General features: G+C 44.7%; 1 protein-coding gene across 39 annotated transcripts in view; it reads right to left on the reverse strand.

Annotated features, from left to right (window-relative positions):
- Positions 1-27,203, reverse strand: part of KCNMA1 (potassium calcium-activated channel subfamily M alpha 1) — a 713,000-nt gene that overhangs the window by 118,925 nt on the left and 566,872 nt on the right. For 19 of the 39 annotated variants that reach the window (XM_074339647.2, XM_074339652.2, XM_074339654.2 and 16 more), the window contains one exon: positions 24,479-24,555. In XM_074339647.2, coding sequence (XP_074195748.1) covers positions 24,479-24,555 — 77 coding nt within the window. Of the gene's footprint in view, positions 1-13,944; positions 14,119-20,751; positions 20,761-24,478; positions 24,556-27,203 lie in introns of all 39 variants that reach the window. The other 20 variants (XM_074339646.2, XM_074339645.2, XM_074339641.2 and 17 more) reach the window with 2 other exon arrangements.

Raw genomic sequence — 27,203 nt, forward strand, 5'->3', positions numbered from 1 at the left:
TCTGAGCGATTAAAGGTATAAGCCCTGCCTTCAGAGCAGTTGGCATAAATTCAAATCGATGAGGAATCAAAGGTGGGTGAAAAGAGCTTATGAGACTTAGAAATGTATTGCGGACCTGAAAGGCAGGTGAGATCACTCCGGGAGTGGTGAAACAATGGGTTAGCCATACCTTCCCAACGTGAGCCTCTCCCCACCTGGACTCAAATACCCAATGACATATGGAAGGGGAATATATTAACATCCCAAGACTCACTACAGCGTCCAAACACTATGCCTGTCAGCAGAAGCCGTGGAAGAAATGTGTCGTCTTCAAAAGAAGCAGTGATCAATTCTAGATCAAGCTATTCAAGGCTGCTCTAGCAAAGGAAACAGCTGTTCAGGAACAAATGTTTTGTTCAAGATGGTACAAGCAAACAAGAAGCGAGATCGCTAGGCTCAAGACGCTCTTTTCTCCTGAGACGATGCCTCATAAACTATGGAAACACATTCCTGACACAGTTTTTATGTTATTCAGCAAACGTTTGTGGAATTCCTACTGTGCGCCGTGGCTGCTGTGTGCAATACGCTGAGAATCCGAAGACCACTGTGAGTGGTTTGTACTTGCTGACTTCTAAAAAGCTCAATATAGAACTGCTCTAAATGGGATTTATGTGAAGTGTTATAGGATTACAGGAGAGAGAGACCCATTAATTCTGACCTGAGGTAGGGCAGTCAAGAAGTCTTCACAGAAATGGCAATATTCGAACAAACTTTTTCCATAAACATCAAGTAGGAACTATTTTGAGCTTTGTGAACCATATGTTCTTTTTTATGAGTCAACATTGCTGTTTTCACACGAAAGCAGCCATGAATAACATGCAAATGAATGGCCGTGACTGTTTTACAATAAAACTTTATTGACTAAAACAGGCAGTAGGCCAGATTTGGTCCACGGGCCTCAATTTGCTGACCCCTCCTTGAAAGATAGGTAAGCTTCCATCAGCTAGAAGAGGGACAGAATCACAGGCACAGAAAAAAGGTATAGAAATGTGTTAAGTAACAAAAACAAGACATTTTTTAGAGAATCATTAGATGAAGGATACTTACATGGAAAAAGGAACTAGAAAAATAAGTCGAGGCCGAACTGTGAAAGGCCTTGAAGGCCATGTTCAGAAGGCTGGAGACTGTCCCATTGGAAACAAGGAGCGATCAAGTTGTTTTTTGTGTGTTTTTTTTCCCTTTCAAAGGTGGGGTTAACATGACCAAGTCTGTGTTTTAAAATAATAAACATGGTGGTTGTTTGGTGGCAAGGGAGACTAGTTCCTGGGAGGGCAGTGCCTGTAGACCAGGAGAAAAGGAATGAGTGCCTGAACTTGGCATTGTCCTTGAGAAGACAAGGTTTGAAAGGTGATCTAGAGATCAAATCAGAAGACTCGGCTAAAGACATGGAAACAACCAAAATGTCCTTCGATAGATGAATGGATGAAGAAGTTGTGGTATATATACACAATGGAATACTATTTGGCAGTAAGAAAAGATGATATAGGAACATTTGTGACAACATGGATGGATCTTGAGAGTGTAATGCTGAGCGAAACAAGTCAGACAGAAAAAGCAGAGACCCATATGATTTCACTGATATGTGGTATATAAACCAAAAGCAACAAAAGAACAAGACAAACAAATGAGAAACAGAAACTCATAGACACAGACAATGGTTTGGTGGTTGCCAGAGGGTAAGGGGGGTGGGGGGTGGAGGGTGGGAGATGAGGGTAAAGGGGATCGAATATATGGTGATGGAAGGAGAACTGACTCTGGGTGGTAAACACACAATGGGATTTATAGATGATGTACTACAGAATTGTACACCTGAAATCTATGTAATTTTACTAACAATTGTCACCTCAATAAATTTAATATAAAAAAAAAAAAGAAGACTCGGCTATCAGTAGGATGGAAGAGAGAGCAGGATAGCGGCACCCTTAGGATTTCAAAATACGTATCAATAGTCATCCAACCCAACTGTAGACTGTCCTCACATCAAGTCTATTCAAAGAAAGGAGCAATGGCAGGATGTGGGTGAAGGGCTTGGCCCAGTCTTGGCCCTGCTCCAAGCACGAATCTCACTAATGAAAAAATCAACAAGAAGCAGAGCCTAGCTATTCATAAAGCAATTTAGGAAAGGTGATAATGGGAAGTCCCAATACCAACCAGACCTCAAAGATAGGGTGATATCAAGACCATTGCAAGAAAAGAAATTTTAATAGAATTTAAAAAAAAATGTCATCTGCCCACCATCTGTTCCTCCCTAGTTTGCTCTCCAAGCTTCCTGCCACCTTCCAAGAACACACTAAATTCACTGACAATCTCAATGTACCCATTTTAGAGATGGAAAAGTCATAAAGGCAGTTTCAGTAAGATGAAGAATGGGATCCAAAGTCATAGTTGCAACCACTCTATGAGGTAGGTCCTATTATTATCTCCACTTTACAGATGGGGAAACTAAGGAATAGGGAAGTTCTCAAACTTGACCCAAAGTAGTAAGGATGATGTCTATTCTGGGTTTGCCTAGATGAAATGAAAACATGTCAATGCCTTGAGAAGTGTAAAGACTAACACATGCATAAGGCATTATTCTTATTATAGCAATTGGCATTTACTGAGCATCCATTTGGTGAACATACCAACACTTGCCTGTGCCAGGAATGACTTCCAAAGTCCCCAGAAAACATACAAATTCCACCCCTTCTCTCCCTTTCCTTGCTCTAAGATTTCCTAGAATTTCAGGCTTTAATTGCCAAGGAGATCACCTAGCTCAGCAAGGGGAATGGCTTGGGAACTCCCTAATTTGTAGCAGAGAAAAGACAGGAGATTTCTGCCTAACAGACACCCACCTTCATTGTAACAGAAGAAATCTGTGAGGTGGCCCTGGCAGCACTAGCCCCTTGCACATGTCACATGCACATCCCAAGACTTCCAGGTCACATGCCCTGAGGCTCTCCCTCCCAGTCTGCATTCCTAGCAAGTTTCATCCTGTCATTTTCACTGCATCTCTCTCCTCTCTGCAGGTCATTGCACTTCCTTTATGAGTAACACCTGTTTAGAGCTTTGGCTTTGAAGCATCCCTGCTGGACATGTTCTCTCAGATGGCTATGTCACAGGCTATATGTGACAATGTAGTCATCTGTACTGAAGAGATGGCCAGCTCAAACTTGACAAAATACAGAGAGCAATTCAAAGCCACTCCAAAGTAAGAGAAGGCTTGGTGCAGAATGAGAGAACTCTGGGAGCAACTGGGAAAGCTCCCTGCCCCTCCTTGTTGGAGCAGAATAAACAGAATAATGACACTTACTAGAAGGTAGTCATGAGACACGCAGCTTTTGGATCCCTCTACGTGGAAGACACTGTCACTTGGGTGCCATTGGATTTATTCTGCCTACCCCAAGTCAGAGTCAACGATCCTAACAATCAGGAGTGGCCGTCCATGTTTCTCCACATGTGGACAGGCTGATGTGACCATCTGCAAATGGTTACAGCTCTCAACACAGGGGCCCCTTTGCTCAGTGTGGCTTTCACCAAAGAATTAATATTTCTGTGCCACCCTGACTCCCATGAAAATGATCTGGTTCATCGAAATTAGTAAAACTGAATGCAAATGTCACAAGTCCTTGATTTTCTAGAACAAATGCTCTACATACACATGTATCCCTGTCTCTCCTCACTTGAAACATTGGTGGACTTTTGCCTACTGTGATTTTTTTTTTCCGTTTCCTTCTTTCCCAATAGTTACCTTCACAAAGAATATGGATTATACTTATTAGGTGATAATTTTCAAGAGCCTTCAGTTATGTCCTTGTTTTTCTTGCAAATCTACCCCCTTAATCTTCTTGTATCCCAATGTGAGTGTGTGTGTGTATGTGTGTGTGTGTGTAATACTGTAAACTACACAGAAAGTTTTAAGAAATTTCATGGATCCGAGGCCATCCTGCTTCTGGCATACCACCTAGTCCTTTAACTGATGGTTGAGAATCCTTTCACTTACTCAGCCTTTTACTCATGAAATGTTTACTGAACTGGAATCCTTCAGGCCATTTCCTACTCAAGGATTCTTACCAACATAGGAAGCCCAGCCAAGGATGGCAGCACGCTCCATTTCTGACCTTGGAGGGAAGGCAGGCAGTCCCTAGGTCCTTTCTTGACTGGGCACAATCCAACAGGCTCCAGCCCAGAAAGCCAGCATTGGCCAAAATGGAAATCACTTTAAGGCCAGCCATCAGCAGCTCTCCCAGGAGACGGCCCACTCTCTGTGGTCTACAGGCACGCTCTCCACCTGCCGGTACACTCCTACGGCTCCCGCTCTGAAGGACCATCTTTCTCACTGCATCTCAGTCTCAGCACAGTTGGCCATCCCCGATGCACAGCCGCCACAACAGCTCCACTTGGAGTTTGCACAGGTATTGTCTGTAGCTCCAGGAATATTTGGTGGCACTCACCCTGCTGTGCTCAAGGGACAGAGTGAGCGCTTTCAGGATTACTAGAAGAGGCCAGGGGACATTTTCCCTTGCTGTTTCCCTCATGAGGAGGAGGAGTGAATGAGCTGGTCAGAGAAGAAAGGCTAGTTTAGGTCTCTAGGCCCTTTTGCCCAGCTCATCTGAACTGGACATCAGAAGAATGTCTCCTTACGAGAAGCTACGGGTACATCTGAAATGTCCTTCCAAATCAGGTAGTCTAGCTAGTCACACACACACAAAAACATATTTTCAATGCCCTCCAAGATTTCAAATGTGTGGATCTGACAATGCTGGACATTTTTTCTGCCCATTTCGATTCCTCTTGGGGAAATGGCTGGCTTAAGGAACAGAACTCTTGTAAGCAGATATGGGGATGGCAGCCTCCCTGATTATCTAGGTAACTCAACAGGTTAGTTTGGGAGACTGTGCCAAGAGAAGAAGGACAACACCTTGCCAGTTGGGAGGGTGAATTTTGCTTCCTTCCACTTCCAGAAGTTGGCCGCTTTCCTTCCCTCCATAGTCAGCGGCATCACCACCACTGATGAACTCAAGTGCTTCTCCAAGTGCTGTTTGCACGACCGTTTGGGGTTGACGTGTGCACAAATCCTACAGTCATGGATGCTGACACAGAGACACAATGAATGCAGACAAAGGTCTGTGCACAGAGAAATAAAGAGGAAAAGAAAACTGTGCCATGGTACTTGGAAATGCCACACGATGTCCCTGGAGTTTGTGTGGCAGTACTTCACAGGAAATGTGTTTTGTATTTCCACTGGAGTGGGATAAGTGGTTGAAAACTATAGTGGGCTTTCAGTGAATGGGATGCGAAGTACTTTATGATTGTTTCCTCCACAGATGGAAGGAGACATGCTGTCTCCCTGAGAAAGATGAGAAGAAAAGAGTCTCACTGACATACACAGGGATTTGAAAAGTAATTCCCATGAGCTCTCGCAGGAGCTACCACATGCAGCTCGAGCCAAGAACCTCAGGGCTGGTTACATGTCCCAGCTGGTGGTCCCCACTTGCTTTGTTTCTGCCACCGAGTCTAGGCCAATGACATCCATGGCAGCAACTGAGAGCTGCCTGTCTCTGTGACTTTCAACACACTCAAGATGGGAGTCTTATTGGAAATGGCGAGGATGGTGAGGGAGGAAAGAAATCCTAGTTCGATAAAGAAAACAGACAAAGTAGCTCCCCGAGACCAGCGCTGGTGGAGGCAGCCCTGTAGGTCTCCAGTCCCAGCTGAGACTTGAGTAAATTCTCCTCCAGTGAGAAAACTCCACTGAGACCAAGTAGGGGTCCTGATGGCTGCCAGGTCAGCTGGGGAAAATTACGCTCAAGAAGTTTAACGAATGGTATGCAACTGCTTCAGAGCCACTAATTAAACTTTCTTTCAAGAGATGTTAACTTCTGGGATTTGCATTTGGATAATGTGCTTCAGCTGTGGATCCCAGAGGCTGGCGATCAGACCTCTGCCTTCCTTCCTAAGGCTTCTCAGAGCAGCTAAGGGCTGCTTCCTCCGACCAGCCTCCCCTCTGCTGGTCTTCTTGGGGGTCTCCCACCTGCCTCCTCTGCTGCAGTCCCCTTTTCCACAGCTGCCAGAGGAATCTTCGAGAAACAAAGCCTCTGATGTCATTTCCCAGATCAAACACCTTGCATGTTTTCTGTTGTATTGTACAGGAAGGACAAAACCGGTTTGGCCTGGAGCCTGTCAATAACAGGCCCTAGTTACCGTTGAGGGCTCCTCTTCCTGCCTTCTCCTGCACAGGTCTTAGCTCCAGCCAAACTGGGTGAGCAGCTGGTTGGGAGGAGGCTCCAGGCCCCCCCACTGCATTCCTCTTATGCTGGTAGGCAGGACACCCTATCCTCCTATTCTCCAAGGCACATCTGCAACGTCACATCCTTTGGATCTTACCTTGATTGACCATCAGAGGTGACCTCTGAGCCTCTGCACTGCCAAACACGTTGAACCTCTCTCTCACAGCACTCCCCACATTGTCTTGAGTCTTCAGTACTGAAACCCTCGTCTTTCTCTCCCTCCTCGGAGACAGACTGACCTATGGACCCTCTTCAACAGTGTGAGTAACTGAGTAACTCAACTTACTGCATAGGCTGTGGAGCCACCCAGCTTGTTTTCAAATCCCTGCCCCACCAATGACTCACTGCATGACCCTGGGCAGGTCACTGAATGTCTTTGTGCCTTAGTTGTCTTCCCTGTGAATGGCGCAAAAAGTGTACAGTTGCCTCACTTGCAAATAATAGTTACTGCCTCATATAAGGATTAAGTTAATTAATAATCGTAAAGGACACAGAACAGTGCTTGCCGTGCAGCAAATGCTATGCGACTATTAAATTTAACAACAGCATACTTGTACATACGTGTACATATGTACGCACTCACGCACACCCTTGCTGGGCTGGCAGAGTATCTTGCATATAGTAAGAGCAGAGACTCACTGAGTCTAGTCTTTACATGAAACCAAGTTGAGCATCAGCCACTTCCTAGTATTCTCACATTAACAAGCCTCACCTCCTCAAAGATGGAGTCTGTATCTGATAACAGCAGACCTGTCTGGAGCGTGGCCTATACTCAGACAAGGCAAAAACATCTACTTAGCCTCCAAAGGGAAAAGCGCTGTTTTAGATCTTAGTAGGGCCTCACTCTTCCTCTCTCACCAGTGAGTACGATCTGTTTATAATCTCCACATCCGCTCCGTTCTAAAAATGGTTCCCATTATGCTGTTCTGTGCTCACTGCTTCTAGGCCTACATGCAAGTCAAAGACCCCAAACTCTAAGATGTTTCCTTTGAGCATCCTGGCACATGTCCTGAGTTGGTTGGGCCAGATGACAAACATCCATCTCAGATGAAGCAAGCATCTGACTGCAACGACGGGCACCACATGAGAAGTCCGAATCCAAGGCCCGATTGAGACCAGAGGTGCTGTGGGCCAACTGCTCACGTCTGTCTGGATGGGACTGGAAGGCAGGGGGCTGGGAGCTGGTGCGGCTGCCCCACAAGCCTCTCTCCAGTGGCTTTACACCATTCCTGATCTGATACTAATTTGAGACAATGCCCAATCACATCACAACAAATTAGCCACAGACACACGACTGCAATCAACTTGGGGGCTATCCTGAATGGGGGCTGGGGGATTCCCTGTCTCCGTGAGCTGCACGCTCCCACAGATGTTTCTAAAAGCCTCTTCCCAGAGGCCCATTTAGAGAGAAATTAAATGCAACTTGGACTTAATTAACGTTTTAAATGATAATGAATACAATGTAGATTCATAGGAGGCATTTACATTGTGTTGTAAAATTGATAAAAATTTAATAACTCTTTGTTAATAAGTTATGTCTCCCCAGACCCATAAAGCCTAAGGCACTGCAGACTCCAGACTGGGTCTAATCCAGGCTCCTGGTGCAGGTGGAGGAGGGAGCAGAGATGGACTTGACATTTGCTCCAAGCCTGCTCTAATTCAAACCTCTGCTTGTTCGTCAGTACTTTATTGCATACAGTAAAGGTCAGGATTTGCGCTCAAGGCAGAGCCTTGACAAGAAAGCTCAAGTGAAAGGCGGGCTGGCCCTGGCATCTGTCGCCCAAGATAGTGCAGGAGGGGGGAGATGGAGAGCCCTGGCCACATGTGTCCCCACCATGGAGGTGAGATGGAGAATTGGAGGGAAGCTGGAGAATCCGCTGCCTGCTGGTAGGCGCCTACAGGGTGAGTCTTGTGACAAGCAGCCACTGTCCTGAATAAAAATGCAAACATCATTTCCACGTCACTTTGCATAAGGACCTCTGCTCAGCTTACTTGTGGCACGCCAATATCTTTCTAGTTTGTCCTTGAAGAGCGGAGTCACCTATTAAAGCATGTCCTTGAAAAGGGAGGTGTCAAGTGACGGGGACACACCAGGGACCCTTTCATCTTCCCTCATTCTGACCTTTGTGCTTCTTGTCTCCCAACCCTGTTTCAAAGGATTTCTTTTGAAAAGCCGGCTGCTGTGTGCCTACTGTTCCCTTTCTCTTTCATCTATATGTTGTGCCTTTTTATAGCATATTTATCTTAAAGAATTCAACAATACTATTGGGAGGGGGAGCACAACGAGGTCCCAAAATGCCAGCCAACTACACCATCGGATGCTAAACTGAAAACACAAAAGAAACAAACCAACAAAACCTGGCTATTTATTATAAATGAAAACCTGGTTTGTTTTGGAGTTCTTTAGAGATGGGTCATTTAAAGGAGCCTTTTCAAAGGAAATTTTGCCCGAGCATGATTGTTGCTTACTATGCTGATTTACGGAGCTGACCACTGCGCAAGCACATAGGAAGGCTTCTTTCCGGTCAACTCATTGCTAAATGTGGCTACCACAAAATCAAGTGAGAGGCATTGGCTTTCGCAGCCTTGCCAGCTCCCAACAGAAGTGCTGGAAGAGGCCTTCCCAGGGTCATTACCTCCCAGGGAATTACATGGCCGCCCAGGTCTATCTGCCTTCCTGTGTTCACTTCCAGCAACAAGATGCAAGGGCCAAATCGGGAGCATGGGCAAGGGCTGGCTAAAGAGCTAGAATATGATGCAAATGCTGCTGTAGTGTTTGGTGTCATGGGGTGGGGGAAGGAGGGAGAGGGGGGGGAGGAGGAGGAAGGGAGGGAGAGGAGGAGGCAGGGAGGGAGGGAAGAAGGGAAGGAGGGAGGGAGGAAGGGAGGGAGAGGGAGGGAGAGGGAGAGAGAGAGAGAGGGAGAGAGAGAGAATGAGTTAGGGGTATTATACCAGCATGCATGGGAAAATGGGAGGAAACTGCAGACCCAGAATGAATGGGCTTAAAAGAATACATGGGACACTATGAGTAAAATGATTTAGGCTGACTTTCCTTTCTTTATCTTTCTATCACTGATGGTGGTGGTGGGACGAGACAGTCTTCGGTTCTAGGGCCTAGAAATAAAACAAATTTTAGGGTTGAGGAGCTTGAGGAAGTCACCCAAAACTATACATAAAAGGAATGAGATAATGATAGGCTGTTGATTTTTAAGTGCAGCTTATTAAATTAAACCTCCCTTTACCAGGCATTGGAGACTGTCAGCATAGGTGTGTCCTATTATAGACTTTTTCCTAGAGCTATTTCCACCCCCTGCCCTAGTATCTGATTTTATGTACTTCAAAATGCCATTAGTTCACTTGAGTGACTTCAGTGCTATTGACAGCGTTAATTCTCTGCCTGTACAAACCAAAGGCTACTCAGGATAAGCTGATTTTTGTTTATATCTGACACGACTCAAGATTATACTACACTGATTTTGGTATGTCTCCCTTCAACCCGATCGTGTTGGACTTCTCCCATCCCAACCACTGGAGTAGAATGCCTCCTTGTATTATATCTATACCCGAAATAAAAGTCATGTGCCATTTAAAATTAGCTACAGTAGTTTGGGAAAGGGCGTATGTAATTGTGCAGGTTTAAACTATTAGTAAATTGAAAGGTTGGTGTGAGTGATCACACATGTACTCCAGCTAAAACTCTTTCCAAGTGCAAGTCTAAAGATCTGTTTCTCTTCTAGCACGTGGTTAATTTGTTCATGCCAGGGTTACTGACGCTTGTGGCCAGCATCCCGTTAGGCAGGTCTCAGCAGGTTTGAATCAATAGGGCCCTATGTTGTTTCTGCATCATAATTTTAATTGCCCCTTTCTGTGAGATGTAGCAGTCGGATAGCAGGCAAGACTGAAATAAGAATAAATTGCACCAGAGCAAAAGCACCATTTCACAAAATTATATTGAGGGGAAATGGAACTGATTAGAACCGAAATCCGTGTTTATGTGTGTATATGTTGCTCAACATGCATTTTTATATTTGATAGTACTAGAACGTAGCTATTTGTAAAAAGTCTGGGGCCCATACCATCCTTGTGTGTTTTAAGAGAGCTGGTACCCCTGCCCAGGATCATCGGAAGTGGAAATACAATCGGAATAATCGGACAATGATGCTACGTGTACACCGATCGTAGCCTGCCATATTGAATAATTCAGTCTTGCCCAAAATAGAATAGACTTGTGATGAATCCTCTCTGGCCCTTCTTTGCCTTACTTTTCTGACACTGTTTTTGAAGTCTTTTGTAAAGGAGTCCTACTTCTCTGTGGATCTTTTTGTCAGCACTGTCTGGCCTTACAATAGAAGGAGACAAAGGTTAGAAGAGTAGTGACTTAACACCCAATAGGTGGTAAGGGGCCACACCTCCAAGGAGAGGGGAGCTGAGCAGGCCCGTCTCGCCTTTAGAAGGCACATTTCTAAAACCGTTGTGAACACTTTTCATACATTACCACTCCTCTGGGAACCAGCTACTTCTCTTCCCACTTCAGAAAACACATAATGGGACTTTGTGTTTCAATTTAATGTCCCTTGAAAACCTAAATCTTTCCCCTTATAAGAAAAAAAAAAGTAGTAAAGAGGGAGACGAAAGGCAAAAGAGAAACGAATTAGGCAGTCTCCAATGCACACTGGCTCAACTGGGAAACTGCGACCAAAGCAAGCTCCGTAATAATATAATGACGTTTAATGAGTGTCTTGGGAAACAATACAGCCCCAGCATAAAAGACAAAGGGCAAAACCCATCATGGCTCTGCTGACACTAATTCAAAATGATTTTCAGAACAACCAAAGAATGTAAGAGAAGTAATCTGATCCGCCCATCTGACCTCACTTTGATTCAAGGGCCCTTCTCCTGCCATTTCTAATTGTCAAACCCTCTACATTTCACATCTGCTCATATTTAATGAAAAGCCCACTCTCACCACTGCTCTTTGAGTCAACCAGCTCTGTCAAACGGGCACCACCCAACCCCACCACCAGTGAGGGAAGGGATTGCTATTGGAGTTCTGCCAGTAGAATTCCGCATAGAGACAGACATTTTTTAATTGGAGAAGAAGGGCTTATGCGGGCGCATGAAGGGGCTCAAATTGGAATGGATTTTTCTAACTTATTATTAATGGTCAAAGGTGAGTGGTCTCACACAGGGATAGATGAAATCTGCTTTTGTTTGATGGAGTGACAAGGGCGGAAAGACTGATGAAACAGAGGAGGCAAACCCCACCCCTGAGCTGTCAGTACCAGTTAAGGCTTCAACACACAGGCCAAAGCCCCATGTTTTCCACAGTGGGGCTTATTGTGGAGGAGAAGGAAGGATAACAATCTCATCCACGGGATGTTTCTGAAAGGACCGGACAATCCTACCCCAAGTATTTCTTCTCCTCGTCTCCAACAATGCTTGGATTAAATTGCAGAGCCGAGAAACCCCTCCAAGAATGGTTTCTCCTGGATGAAATGGAAATTATACATGCTGGGCCTCACTAGGGGGACACGGCTTTTGCTGTGATTGGTATGGGTGACCAGAGCCAAAACATGACCACACATCCTAGTTTAGAGCCTGAGTGACTCCTTCCTTTTCTCCACTGAATCTCTGGCCAAGGTTTTAGAGCCTAGTAATTATGTGAAAACAGAAATTGTGCCTTAGGCAGAAGGGTAACCCAGTGGCTGGTAGTTACATTCCCCACAACCAATCAAAGCGACGTGGCCGAGTTGTGCCCCCATCACTCACTCCTTTGCTCTTCCCCAGCTCTTGTCTCTGAAGCTGGTGTCTTGCTACACATCGTCGACAAACAAATTATTTGTGTGGTTGTGTCCTAGTCTACCTTGGTAGTGTCATATGATGAGAGAGAACTCTTACAATGAAAATAAAGGGGTCAGAGTTCATACTATGGCATCTGTAAGAAAGATTTTAAAGGAAACTTTCTTTCTAAAAAGTTCCATTTTAGGCCAATGTCAAGACAAGATTTAGACAGTCCCAAATCACTCTCAATACATCTTCCATTAGCTGTTACTTTTACAAATGAATCTTGTCCTTTGGCACTGTTCTGGAGAGGCAGTGAGTCATGAATCCGAGAGCATGATTGTCCGGTCCTAGATCGAACTTTTCCAGATGACTGTAACACAGCTCGATGCACAGATCATGCCTCAGACCTGAACTGCAGGTACAAACACCAGCTCCTGGCCTGGCTCACCCTTCCAATGCACACAAGCAAGCTAGGGCTCCTTCGGCACTAGAAGCCTCTTTGGACCGCTGTCACATAAGCACACCACGCACGCAGAGACCCCCTTGAACACCGGCACAGGGAAGTCAAGCCAAGTTTGACGTGGGAATAAACGCTGAGGCGGGAAGTGCTCTTCTCCGCCCTTGGTGCCCGTGTGAATTAATCCTCGCTAGTGAAAGTGTAATGCAACCAGCAGCTCTGGGCACAGAGGAGAGAGAAGGGAAGGCAAGACGGCCACTAGTGAATGTGTTGGGTGCTTTCAAGAGGAAGGGATGAAGCACAGAAGAATTGTCTTCTATCTCCCATGCTATCAAAAATGTGAAAATAAGGTCACCCCCACACTGTGAGGCATCTAGGTCCTCTCATGGAACCACAACCTGTTCTGCCCTTAGACGAGGACCCACCTCCCAGGATCTCTGTACACGCTGGCGCTTTCAGGAGCACCACCTATGAACTGTGTCAGTCACATACCAGTAAAGTCCATGCTGAAGACAGGGCTGAGGGGGCTCAGGGATCTGGTGTATCTCAGCTTTGCCAGCTACCAGCCTTGACTGGTTCTTTAAATCTCTGAGCTCGTGGGTGACAAAGACATCGGATACCAAAGGCCTGTGCAACAAACTCAAGGAATTCATGGAGGTTCGTGGCTTACAGTTTTGTTATTATTTGGAATCATGATTACTACAAGGTACCTTAAACAGAGAACGACACTTTTGGAAAAGTAAATGATATCAATGGAATGATTCTTTGAATCAGTCTTTTTTTTAGGGGGAGCTCTACAACCCACCAGTCTGTATAGGTTGGCAGATTTAGAGCACTCTTTTTCAGAACATAGGACATAGCCGGGCACTGGAGGAATGAGACACAGATTAGGGAGACACAGTGGGGAAAAAAAAAATCTGCATCGAAACCCTGTTGTAGTTTAGAAACTACCTAAGCTCATTAAACACAATTTAATGCTAGCTCGAGTTGGCTTGTTCTCGCTAGACTTTTTACCTCCCTCCCTTCGACCCAATCTGATATCTAACCTTTCACTGAATAGTAACATACATATTTCCACACATCTCTGTATTAATATAGGATTTGATTTGCTGTCACATTAATTCCATTTCTATTTATTTAAAGAGAGTGAGACTGTAATATCACAGTTCTGCGTGCTATTACGAGAAGCACAAGTTAACAGAATGGGAGGGAGGGCTTCCCCAGCAAGTACACAGTGACACAGGCAACCGGGACGACATATCACCACATACTAGGTCACACTGGGAAGAACACATCACCTCGACTGACTCACAGAACCACAGGGCACGACACAAGACGAGGATGATACCACAGACAGCACAGACATGGAACTGCATATGTCGGGGTTCAACTTACAGGCACGGAAACTGGTGGAGCAATCATTAACAGAGACAGAAGAAAGTGGGAAGGCTCTCTCAAGGGTGTCCATGTTACCACGCACACGGCCTGACATGCACGAGCAGTCACGCTCAGAACGTCCGCAATCAAAACAACATGCCCGTCTCATTCTCTTGTAGATGGACATCTTGGCTATAACCATGGGGTTGGATGAGAGGAGAGGAAGAGCGGTAGTTAATGGCAAGGTCACGCACAGCCAGGCGGCCGGAAGGGAGCTGAAGGGATTTAACACAGGTCTTAGTTCACAGTAACAGTCTTGACCCAGAAAAAAATGCAGAGTGACTGCTCGTAACAGTTTGGTGGTCCATCCAAAAAAATGCAGCGAAAATGTAAATTGCCTCTGTAGTCCCCCAAGGCTGTTGTGTATGATTTTTCTCCCCTAGGTGAAGCGGGTGACTACAGGCAAAGGGCATGGCTGATTGCAATCGGGTTCTTGGATGAGAAGACGAGCACATTACAGATAGCAAAAAGCGTAACCAACAATTTTCCCCTGGCACAATTAATACAGGAGGACAAAATAGACACACAGCCAATCAATTCATTGCTTACTTGGTACAATAAACGGTTTTTGCAGGATGCAAAAAATATCTCATACGTAGGCTTTCTAATTTCCATCCATTTCTGGGCATTAGGCAGAGCCTGGGACAAGCTTTCATCAAATTAGATGTAAAACGATTACGTGTTAATATAGAATCTGAGGATGCCTCTGCTGAACTTCCCCAGAGTGAGTTTACATGATGCCTACAGGAATTTAAATTTACTCTTGACAGAACAAATATCCAAATCTGTCCACATAAGAAATGCAGCTACTCAAGGCTAACGCTGCGTGTTTGACATTAAAGGCAGTTCAAAAATAAAAAATCACCCAAAGCATATGAGATGTTGGTCTATTGGAATGCATTTAGCTACTCATGGGTGTATTTTCTGCTTAAAGCTGAGAAAATCTGAAAATCGCACCCCGCCCACCAAAAATTCAGAAAGCAACCAGGCTCTTGGTTCATCATAGTTTTTTTCTTATACAGAAAATACTGGTCAAAATAGATTAAAAATGACAAAACATGAACTAAGAGAAGAGATCCCATGTACAAGATCGTGTTGAGGCTTGCATGCCGTATCGATAGCGCTTCTAAAGCTAGCGGCAAAGTCTCTACATGGCCTAGGGACCCAACTTGAGCTCTAACCTACTCAAGTTGATGGGCATTAATGTATCCTTCACGTCCTTCACCTCTACCCTTCCAGCCAATTTACAGTTCAGTACCACGAGGAGGTTTTCGTGCCTCATTTTGATGCTACAACAGGCAAAAATATTTGCTTATCACTTAGCCGGAACCGGCCTGCTTCTCTGACAGGAGGGAGAAGAATTCATACTCATTCCAAACATCACAGCCAAATAGTAACCTGCAGTAAACAGAGGTGCTATTCCCTGTACCCGCACCTTCCGTTTGGAAAGTTGTATTTCCCCTCCCTTTCTTTTTCTTCGTGGAGAATGGTTGCACTCTTCCTTTAAAATACGGCTTGTGGTTTTGGCCTCTTTGAATGTTACAGTCACCAGGAAGAGGGGTTTAAATCTCTCAAATGGGTCAAGTCCTGTTCTAAGACCTTTATGACTTGCCATACAGTATATTTGTCAAGCGGGGTAACGTTATGATTGTGACGAACAGGCACTGGGGGAGATGAATGAGAGATCTCTTCAGCAGCAACTCCATTCCTGTGAACTTGGCTCACATTTTTAGTGACACGTTCTTTTAGCGTCCTAGCTAGTCAGTTGTTCGGTCATCATCATGCAGCCCCAGCCCTGTTCAATGTGTGATACATCATTCCCGAGCTTAGCTTTCAGGGGGTGGCGGGGAATAAACGTTCTCCTATAGCATTTGAATCAGAAGAATTTAGAAGGCATAGTGTGAATGCCCAGATACCTCCAAAGAGCAGTTGTTGAAATCATGAAAGGGAAAAAAGTCTTCAGCTGAAGACATGAAAATAAAGTTATTTTAAATGCATCCAGATCTGGTGTACAACGTGGAGACCACTTGCTTGGTTTTTCTCTCTCCTAGTTCTTTTACTGGAAATATTGATTTGTTATTTATACAGAAGAGGAAAACGAAGATGATTTTTTGTTTCACTGTAGATAAATTGTTTTGAAAACAATTTTTAATCAAATGCTGTAGCAGAAGAGAAGCCCTTCAAACTCTGAAATGCTATGCTTCTCATTAGCGGCAGTCCCTGGTTTTCATTTGCATCCTGTCATTTTGGGTTCACATACAATAATAGAATCTGACACATTTATAGAGAAAATATATATACACATATATATGTATATACACAGATACACATATAGATATATCTATATATGTATTTATATAGATATATAGATACATCTATATATACTTTCTTTAAAGACAAGGGAGGGAGGATGGGGGTGGAATAACTTTTGAATCGGTTTTGTCAGAGGTAAGCCCATTGTAATGGGTGATTTAAACCTCCTACTTGATAAGGGTTCAGGAGGAAACACAACTTCAAGGCAGTGCCTCTCAGGGACTGTTTGCAACTATCATTGTTGGCTGTTCTGGAGACCATGCATTGTTCTAAAATTTCATATTGTTAGCATGCAGGAACAGGCTGAAACTGGTCATCCAAGCAGCAAAGAAACCATTTGCTATAAGAAGATTAAATGTTAATTAGAAGCAGTCGCATTCCAAAGCAGCATATGCATAAAAAAGAAAACATGCTATTACTCGTCATTCCTTCCCAGTCTCACTTTTACACTCACACCAAATACGAAATAGAAACCTCAGAACACAAACAAGCACCACCACAAAAAAATCAGCAAGAATGATCAAGGAGAGGCTCAAAGACAAGACAGAAACAGTTAAAAATGATTGAGCCCCATACGTTGACAAACTTGTGTAAATTACAATGTCTAGACCAAGATGCCACCCGACGCGGAGGGTGGCTCTTTTTCTCTACTTCCGGTAGAGTCCATTTTCATTGACTCCCTGTCATATGTCTTCACCTATTTACTTCTGGGTCCACTTTCTTAAAGGGCAAGTCCCATTCTGACCTTCCTCTGGTGGAGTGATCCATCAGGCTTGAAGGACGTGTGTCCCCACAGAAAGAGTCTTCCTCTGGGCCATTACCTGAGACATGAACAAGCTCTTTCACTAAAACCGGATAAGGATTTGCCTCCCTGGTGGTAGCCGTTACAGAAGATGTGGACGCTCTGTGTATAAAATTATGGTCTCCAGTTGTAAAACACAATGACATCAAAATTTAAGTTGTGGATCTCCTAATTTGGGAACTACTACTCCTCAACTCTCTCTCTCTCTGGCTTCCTTATCTTTTGGTTTTGTTTCAGTGAATCATGGATATTCAAAACCACTGGTATTTTATTTCCATTTCTCTGTGATTGTTTCCTCTTCTAGAGCTGTTGTAGGTTAGAAGGTTAATTTCAGATAACAGAGTGCCATTTAAAACTCCCAAGGTTAGGTTTCAAAGAGCAACTTTGAAAGTTTTCAGTATTTATTTAAAACAGAAGTAAATTTCATATCTACTCCCTGGCCACATAAAGTGCCCTCTCTCCTTTGGTGTTTGCTGATTTTCTTATTACGGAGCCACCCAATGCTCTCCTCCCAAATCCCAAGGCTCAGAAGAGAGTTTTCCCCGAGATTTCAATGACAATACAAAGTAGATCTATGAGGACATCTAGTGGATCGATGTGGAAAAGCAACCAGTTGACGGACCTGAATGAGCTCACTGTGAAAGGGAGCAGAAAAAGGACCCTGTGTGCCTCTAAGAACTGAAATGTGTGCAGTGTCATTTCAATTCAATGGTTTCTCACAATCCACAGTGTATTTTTAGGGGGCAGCCAGGACAAAGGGTGAGAGGTTCTAGAAGATTGTCCCAGAGTGGTCAAAAGTGGCAACTCGCTAGCAAGCACATTGCCTCTGCAGCCGTGGCCAGCAGGGGAGGGCCACTTCAGCACCAGCTGGCCGGGTCTCCTCAGAGCCCTGTGACAGCTTCCTGAGACAGGGAACAGACGCAAGTGTGTCTCTGGTAGGTACACACACTGTAGTGACTTGTCATTCCATCTTAGGGCTCTTGGAACTTTATACTCAATGAATTGCTCCCATAGGCCGGCTTAACTCTGGGAAAGCTGAAAAATAAGCATCTGGGGACTCGGTTTTCTCTTTGGCCCACATCATAAGGTTCTTGCTCTTGGACTGGTGCCACCGATTCAAAGAGGTTATGTGGTTTCCAAGAATTAGACCCTGGGTCTCACCTTCCTCCTAACAGTTTTACAATTTGAGAAAAAGCTTTTATGTGCTTTCCTTCACCACAATGAAGTGAATATTCATCTAATATTTCCATTATGACTTCCCGGTGCTATTTATAGAGACAACATTCCCTAACGAGCATCATCAAAGGTATCTCTTTACCCTTAAGTGTTTAAAACTGGAAGACATCTCAGACATACTCTTGGACAACTTTCCCGATATTTTCAAAGGTCATGATCATGAGAAAGGAAACCTGTGGAGAAGTGGCTACTGTAGATGTAGTTTAGTTACTGCTCTTTGCTTGTGTCAAACTGACGGTCAGCTGTCAAACTCAGGTTCTCTGCTGGTTGGCCCTTCCAAGCCAAGCCTGGAATGGAAGAGGGGGTGGGACTCCATCCTGTTCTCAGCACCATCTGCCTCCTGTATCAGCAACCAAATTGTCAGCCAATTTCCAATTGCAGAATCTTAATTTCCAGGGTGGGTTGGGAGGGGAAGGAGAAGCAGTGCTGGACTGAGAGGCTTAGGTGATGTTTTGCAACTGCAGGGGGAAAGATATTTTAGGTTTCCAATGAAGCAAATTCAGGGGAAAACTGGTGCAGGGGGGAAAAAAAATCTGCCATTCAAGTCATAGAAACTTGTTAGATCGTAACCTTATGTTTAAAATCAATCCAATGCAGGAAGGATTATTTTCAAGCCTGAACCCGGGAGCTGCTCTTCAGATGCTCACAGTAACTAAATTACAGGTAAAAACATCCACGGAAGAAAAGTTCACTGAGGTGTAAGGTTGAGGCATTTGTTTGATGTGACACTGGGAATCAGAAAGCATTCTTTCAAGTCCTATAAATGAGAAATGATGTCTTCACTTAGCAAAATTCCTCCTAATAGCTTCTGGAGGGAGAAGAAAGATCTTCCAGGTGGTTTTCCCAGAGCAGAAAGAGCGGGGAGAAAAAGCTAGTTAATGTCTGCAGCACAGAGCACTCCGAGCTAGTTGTTCCTGTCCTCAGCACCGTACTGTGGCTGCAAATGGCAGAAGAATTTGGCACTAGAGTTGTTTGATGCTTGACATCATGGTTTCTCTCCAATTCTGTAGGATCACGAGATTGTGTGAGCCGCTCTTCAGGTATAAAAGTGGCTTGTGCCCTCAAAAACCATCCTCGAAGGTGTTCTGCAGATAAAGGGAGCTGCAAAGTCAATTTTGGCAGAATCATGAATTGAAGAAGGTCGCTGTTTTGTTTTTCTTGTACATTGAGCATTCTGTACCCTCAAACTCTGAAGCCTGGCCCAAACCAGATGACAAACTTGCCTCTTCTGCTGCTAAAGGTGAATGAGAGGACACATGCTGAGGCATCTCCAAATCCCAGGGCCATTGGACTCAAGTGATCTGCAGGTGGGGTCTCGTGTTCAGTGGTCTGATGTACACGAGTCAAGACCCCATGCTCATTTCGGGTGCCTCCGAAAGCAGCACTGCTCTAAGGCACACACAGAAATACTGGCCCTAAAAGCTCCTCGTCAACTGCCACATCATGTTGAGTAGAAGGGTCCAACTCCTTGAGTAAGTTAGGGGCTCAGAGACTTACATTTACTTGTTCAGACTTGTACATAGCTCATCAAGGAAACTGAACAGTCTCCTCGAGCCATCTTTTCTGCCTTAAACAAGTAAATGGTTCTTCCAAGATGCCTGACCTACACCTATAGAGGAATTGTGTATGTTTTAGTGGGTACTGATGGAAGAAGAAACTTGATTTTAAAGCAAGGGAACTTCCTAGATTGCAGAAAATAATTACCACTGTGGAAATACTTGTCTCCAGTAAGGTAGTTTAGATACTTAGAGTCCCAAAGTTGGGTGTCCAGTTAATTCTCTAGCAAGCACTTACTCATATAGAGAGGCACATATATTGTAACAAATACATCACTCTATCTATAAAATATCTCTACTCTTATATATAAAAATGTACATTTTTACATATAAAGTACCGGTACATATCATATATATATCACAACACAGGAATATATATGCAGCATATGTGTTTCCTTCAAGATAGGAATTCAAGCTCAAGAGCCGAGGAGACCAAGTATAATTTATCAAAGGCGAGCATGACAATGACCCCCAATAGACGAGGCATCTAGAGCTACAGTGGTAATTACCTCAGCCTACTCAGTGTCCCCTAAAGGTCCCGAGACAAGGCCTTCAAGAGAAACACTGTTGTCAAGGTCTTATTTTCTAATGGAAAAATAAGACAGCGCCAGAAGCTGGCAAGAAGCTGGAGGCTGAGGTGGATGAACAGACTGGGTTCCTGCTCTCAGGGTTCTCCAGCTCCAAGCTACTCTGCAGACTGTTAGATGAGGGAGTGGGGCATGATGTCACTACTACATGCAACATAAATACCAAAAGAAAAAAAAGAAACTGAAACTGTACAGAAAATAAAAGAAGTATCTCTGCTAGAGAAAGACAGGGGAACTGGACTCCGGGCTGCTGGGAACCCGTGTTACTCACAATATATCACTACCAGTGTGCAGTTAAAATAGAGTAGGGGCCGTATTCCAAGGCAGCAAAGAGGAAAAAAAATAAATCAAAAATATGTCAATGATTAGAACTTCAAGAAAATTCCTTCAAACACATCAATTTAGACATGACTTGTCCCCTAGGAGTCCACCCTTTGGCAAACTTTTAGAAGCTGGGGGAGAAAACGCAAATCATTAGACTGGCTTGTTACATAGAAGAAGAAAATGAGTAAATAGATTCTGAAGCTTGCTCCTTGCTCCTCTGCTGAATTTGACTCTCATCCTTGATGGAGGGCTATGAAGAAATGGAAAGAAATGCAAAAGTTAAACTAGACTACCACAGCATTTCCAGGAATGGAATGTCCACACTCAATATTTCTCCAGATAGTATGACATGAAATGTTTAAGGGTATTGAATGAAAGCGAGTGGGGAAGCAGGGGAGGGCTTGAAAAGGGAAGAGCTAGGTTGGGAGAGGAGGGTTAGGGAGCTGTGAATAAAGACCAGTGACTGTCACCAGCTCTATCCGCTGGAGACAAATCATTCCTGGGTGAATTATTAATGCCTGGACTAACAGGTCTGGACAAATGACTATGTGAGTTAGCTGCCTTCTCCAACTTATGGCACCAGGCAATGTTTATTCAAAGGCACGGGAACCCCCCAAGGCATTATTAACAATTGCAGCTCCTTCTAATGAAAGTTTCTTTGCAACCCAAACCTATCTTCTCCAATTTCCTAATTTGCCTGGTATGCCTCATATTTAGTAATAACTCATTTTCTTCTAACCAGCCCTTACACATACACATCTGTATCCTGCCCTCTGTAACACAGGCTGCTATGGCCTTTTAATTAGGAAGAACAATATTTGGACAATTTTGATTGTTATCAAACATTAACCTCATAAGTGAGGGCCTTTATGAGAGGAGGAGCCCAAGGCGGGGAGGGGCGCTCAGAGAGAAGGGCATGCGACCCCTGTCACACTGGCTTGGCTTTGGAGGGGCAGTCTTTCTCCAGCAATCTGCGCTACGCTTGATGGGAGATCAGACGCTTCACTAGCTGAACCAACTTTAAGGGAAATGAAGAGAATAAAATTATTGCAAACAATTATGTGCCTCTCCTTCCAATTAAAATCCACTGCTGTTCGCTTGTCTGGAACCAAGATGGCAAAATGTCCTAGAGGCCAAATCCTCATTTCTAGAGACTTAAAAACACTGTCTGCTGGGTCCCACTGCAGTGCCCTGTGAGGACCATCCCAGAATCAGAGCAGCTTTCTCCTCATTCTGCCATTCCACTCTTTCCTCCCGAGAGTCTGTTGTTTATCTACTCACCAGGGACATCGGGTAAAATACGAATTGATCATGTCATTTACTTACTTAAACTCTTCCAATGGCTATGTTTATAATGGTACTAAGCCCAAGTTTCTTAGGAAGGCCCTGTATTCCTCTCTGATCTCGTCTTGTACCACTCTCTCCCCAACCCCACCAGCACCACTGGCCTGCCTGCCTTCCCTCAACACTACATACTTATTTCTGCTTTCGGGCCTTTGCCTTTGCTCTTTTGCCTACTGGATGGGTCTCAGCACCAGTGCCACCTCCCAAGGGAGACCTTCCGGACCTTTCCAGCATCTCACTCAGTTCCTCATACCCTCAGGCTGCCTCCGATCTCGCCATAGCACTTGCCTCTATCCGAATGTTTCATTGTTTCTATGGCTATTCTCTCCATTTACTATAGTGAAGGCTTCAGCAGGGACAGGGACTTTTATCTTGCTCACCACTCCATCCCTAGCACCAAGAACAGCGCCTTGCACAGAGAAGGTACTTAAAACTATGTGAACGATTAATCGGTAAGTGAATTTCACTGATACCCCCGTGGGACCAGGTTCTCTGGCAGGTTCTCCTGCGTTTCCCATCCTCACCGCGAGAGTTGCCTCACAAAGGAGTTCAGCCTCTTGCATGTGTTCCTCTCTCTTGTTTACTTCCACCTTGGGATAGTGTTGCTTCTTCTCACGGCAATGGCCCTGATCCTGATCTGGGAGATGCCTGGTCAGCTGAGCTGTGCCTCCTGCTCACAACCCACAGAGCCTGGCTGTGGCTGGGGTGGACCCCCTGGGGTGACAAGGGATTTTCTTTTTCTTGAGTCATGGAATTGGGGGGATTGCCTGGGGAGTGGGTTTGTTCTGTATCTTCCACACCCTTAAACACTCTCCCTGGCAGGTTGTCAGAATCAGAATTCTTAGGCCCCAAGAAGTTCTGGCATTTCAATAAATATTCATCTTGGTGAGGTGTCCAAGTTGGGAGGAGAGGGGCCCTGTGTGTTAAGTCAATGGAGAAGGGGGAGCCAAACAGTGGACCTAAGCTCCCCAAATTAGGAAGCAGCCTGATAGGATTTCTACCGTAACTGCTCTAGCCCATGAGTGCACTCCACGGCTATTTGCCAAGAGTTTCAGTGTCTCCTCCATGACTCAGCAGAGCAGTGTTCGTATCTGAGGGGTTTTACATTTACTGTGCAGTGGGGGGCATTGAATAAAGCCTTTGCTTCGGAAGGCATATCCCAGGAAGGGTGCTCATTTGGTTTCTGTTTGTGAAAAAGTATTTCATGGGATGACTTTTACAACTGTGTTCTTATTCATCAGACCCACTTTGACCTTTCTCCTAAATAAAAGGATTAAGGCACAGCATCAAGAGGGGCCTTTGGGTGAGCCCGAACCCCTGTGTTGGGTGTGTGTGACTCTCAGCAACTCATCCTCTCACTAAATGGGCAGCCTTAGTCTCCTCTTTTTGTGAAATGGGATGAATAACACCCCCTGCCAATTATGCAGGATTACGGTGAGAATCAGAGAAAGTCATGATCGTAAAGAGCTTTAAAAACACTAAATCACCATAGAAAGGAAGGCATCATTATTACCGTTTTCTCCAGGGTTGGGAACAAGTTCTACAAGGCAACACAACACGACCACTGCAAAAGGCTTGGCCTTCTCAAGGCAAAGCCCGCTTTAAGTCCTGGTTTCTCCAGAGTTCACAATCCAATACTCCTGACTTCTCATATCTTTCTCAAGAGGCTCCAATGGCAAGCTGCTTTGGGAAGGGTTTGAGACAGGAGATGCCAGAAGCTACTAAGCCCAATGGTGCTTGAGGTTGGTCACTGGGGCAATGACAAATAAAGTCCATTGGCGATGGCCAAGTTCTTTCCAGGCCAGTCTGAAGTTATCACAATTGAAAACTATATGGCCTTTGGTATCAAAACTTGCAGCAATCCCAAGTGGAAAGAGAGTCAGCTCCCACTTAAGAGACTGAGTCCTGAGACTCAGTTTCCCTCTCTGCCCTAGTATACCTATCTTTACACTTGGCAGCACCCCATCCACAGGAAACCACTGCAAAAACACTCCGTCCTCCATGGCCTTAGCCGTCCTCCATTTCATATGCCCTACATATGTACTGTGTTCCACTGGACACCTCTACCTAGGAATCCCTTTAGAGTCAGGAAGCGGGATTTGGCGTTAGGTTTACTCCTAGGTGTTGGTGGTGGTGATTTTTCAACCTCTGCTCTAATAAAGTGAGGACAGGTATTTATTTCATGTCTCTTTAAACTGCTGGGTGAAACATAAACATATTCAAGAAAATTCTGGATGTTTAGTGTTTCTTTAATAGGAAAAGGAGAAAGGAAATGGATTTGGGGAAAAGGTAGGAAGGAGGGAGGAAAGGGGGTAAGAAACACTACTTACGCCGTTTGCAGCCGCATTTTTTTATTCTTTTGGGATCTGTGATGTCATCATGACAGGCCTTGCAGTAAAAAAATGCCCTGGAGAAAGAGAATGGAAAAACTGACACGTTTCATAATCCACCCAAATGAAATGAGTACCACATTTCCTCCGCTGTGGTGCCAAATTAATGAAACACGCCAGCACCAATTTCCTTTAATCTTTTGAAAGGTTTAGACGTTTACAGACGGAAATGTTTGTTGCAAGACCATTTATTTCAAACACAGGTCTCTGCAATTTGAGTTAGTGCTTCTTTTAATAAACTTTCATTTGAAAAGGAACTGGGGGAAAGGTTGCCGATGTGACACACTGCGTCTGCTCGCTTTTCTTTTCTTTTTGAGGACGACATTCACTGTTGCTCCTCGGAGCACGTGGGCAACCAGCCCTGGGCCTTCGGTGGGGAGTGAAATACATCTCTGAAACCTTCAGTCTGCCTACCTGTATATTAAAGGGGCATAAGGATGACTTTCCTCAGTCAAATAAAAATATTTGCCTTTGAAATATTTGAAACTTTGAAAACACCTTTTTCTTTTCAACTAAAGTGAGAGAGGTTGAGGAGGAGAGTAGAGAGGGAAAATCAAAAGTGATGAATCCAGGGGTCCCTCTATCAAATTCCTTCTGCGATTCCATAACCCATAGTTACTCCCAAACTGAGTGGACCAACTACCATACTATCCAGCCTTGAGAAATTGTAATAAATGAAGGTTTCCTTCTCACTATGGAGCACAGCTAAGCTGACCACTGGAGCTTAGGGTATCATAGGTTTGGGGTGTGTAGAAGGAGACCCAAAGGAAGCAATCAATCAACAGGAAACCCCCCCTCATCTGACTAAAGTGTCGATATGTGATGATAAAGTGCCTTGGCCCCAACGAGATATTTTGGATGAGACAAAACAAGATCATTCAAGCACTGTTTAAAATGCACAACGCCTAGAAAAACAGCGCTGGAGGCCAGCGTGCTTTCAGTACTGGGGAGGTGATAAAATTCATTGGAAGAACCTTACAACCTTCTGGGTACAGGGACTCACATAATCCCTGGCTTAACGCCTTCACCACTCCCAACACAAAATTGAATGTCAGGGATAAACACGGTCTTTCCCTGACCAAGGCTATAACGAACTATACACAATCCTTGGCTGTGTTATCCCTACGCTCCTTGTGATGTTTTTCACAGGACTTTCATTAATGATGGGCACCAGTTGGAAACCACTGTTAAGACTTTGGGATCTGGAAGAGATCTGAGGTCCTGGGACTCAGTGTCCTCATCTGTAAATGGAAGAGGTTGTCATGACCTGCCTCACGTCATCCTTTGCTGGACCTTGGCCAGCCCCAAGACTTCTAGATCCAAGCCCAATGCTCTTTCCACCCTACCAGCTCATCCACTATTTCTTTAAATGCCAGTTTTCATCCAGGTTGCAAAAAAAAAAAAGGGAGCTGAGTGTTTGCCCTCGGTGGCAATGTGGCTAAGAAGCCAATCAGCGATGACCTGCCTTGAAAGGGGAAGGGCAGGAAAGGAGGAAGCGATTTTGCTTCCACTTCCTTTGGCCATTTTCTGCCACCATTTGATGCTACTATACATACTAATAACAATAACTAACATTTATAGAGCACAAACTGTAGGCCAGGAACCAACTGTTCTAAGAATTTATAAGTATTAATGTATTTAAACTTCAAACAATCCTTTGAAGGAGGTATGGTAATTATCTTTGTTTTACAAATAAGAAAACTGAAAAACAGAGACATTAAGCGACCTGCCTAAGGTCACACAGCTGAGTGGCAGAGCCAGGACTCAAATCCACTCAGTCTGGTCCTGGAATCCAAGGTTTTAAACACATCTCTACTAAAGAGATGATGAAATGATGATGAATGTGAATAGACCATTGAAAAGATAAAGTATGATTGCTTCATGAATTAAAGCTGGATTCTAAAAGTGAAATACCCATAGGGGCAGACAGGTAAAGTTAATGAGTGAAATGGGGTGAGGGTGGGGGTCTGTGGTGACCTGGAGACACATTCCCCCAACTGGAGAGGGCAGGGTATCTAAGCTCCAGCTGGTTTTTGTCAAGTGGCACTTCTGTGAAGGCACCATTCTCTTCCCCATCCACCTCTGCCTCTCTGGCAAAGCCCCCACCTTACTGCACACCTGCACCTGAGCAGCTGAGTGTTGCTGAGGAAACACAACCATGCTGACTGGTCTCACTTTAATTCCATGGCCGTGGATTCCACTCCTCAGAATCTATGCCGTATTTCCTCCTCTCCACTTCCTCTCCTGCTCACCCACACCTTCTTCAAGCAGTCTTCAGCTAGTGACCTTGCCACACACATCATCAAGGAGACAGAACTACATCCTGCAAGGCTGGCATTTAGGGTCTCCTGTCCTCTGGTTTCTCACTGTGTTTGGCCAATGGGGGGAACCAGCAGGAGACTGGAGGGTGAGGAGCATGAGTTCCTCCCTGCCAGGTCAAAAAATGGTAGTGGCGCCATGTATCTGCTGAAGGACACAGCTCCTGCGAGGCAGCCCTTAACTCACTATAATCTGTCTTGTTCCCCAAGGGCTGAAAGTGGCTCCCCTCGGTTCGCAGCAATGGGGTGCTTTGCTATCCCTTGTTGGTTTTGTTTAACTCTCAGCTCACAGTTTTACAGATTCTCTTCATAAGACTCTGCTGTTTCCCATTTAAGTGTGTCCTGTG

Source organism: Rhinolophus sinicus, chromosome 15 (assembly GCF_057876585.1).
Source record: "Rhinolophus sinicus isolate RSI-liver-muscle chromosome 15, RSI-T2T, whole genome shotgun sequence".
NCBI lineage: Eukaryota > Metazoa > Chordata > Mammalia > Chiroptera > Rhinolophidae > Rhinolophus > Rhinolophus sinicus.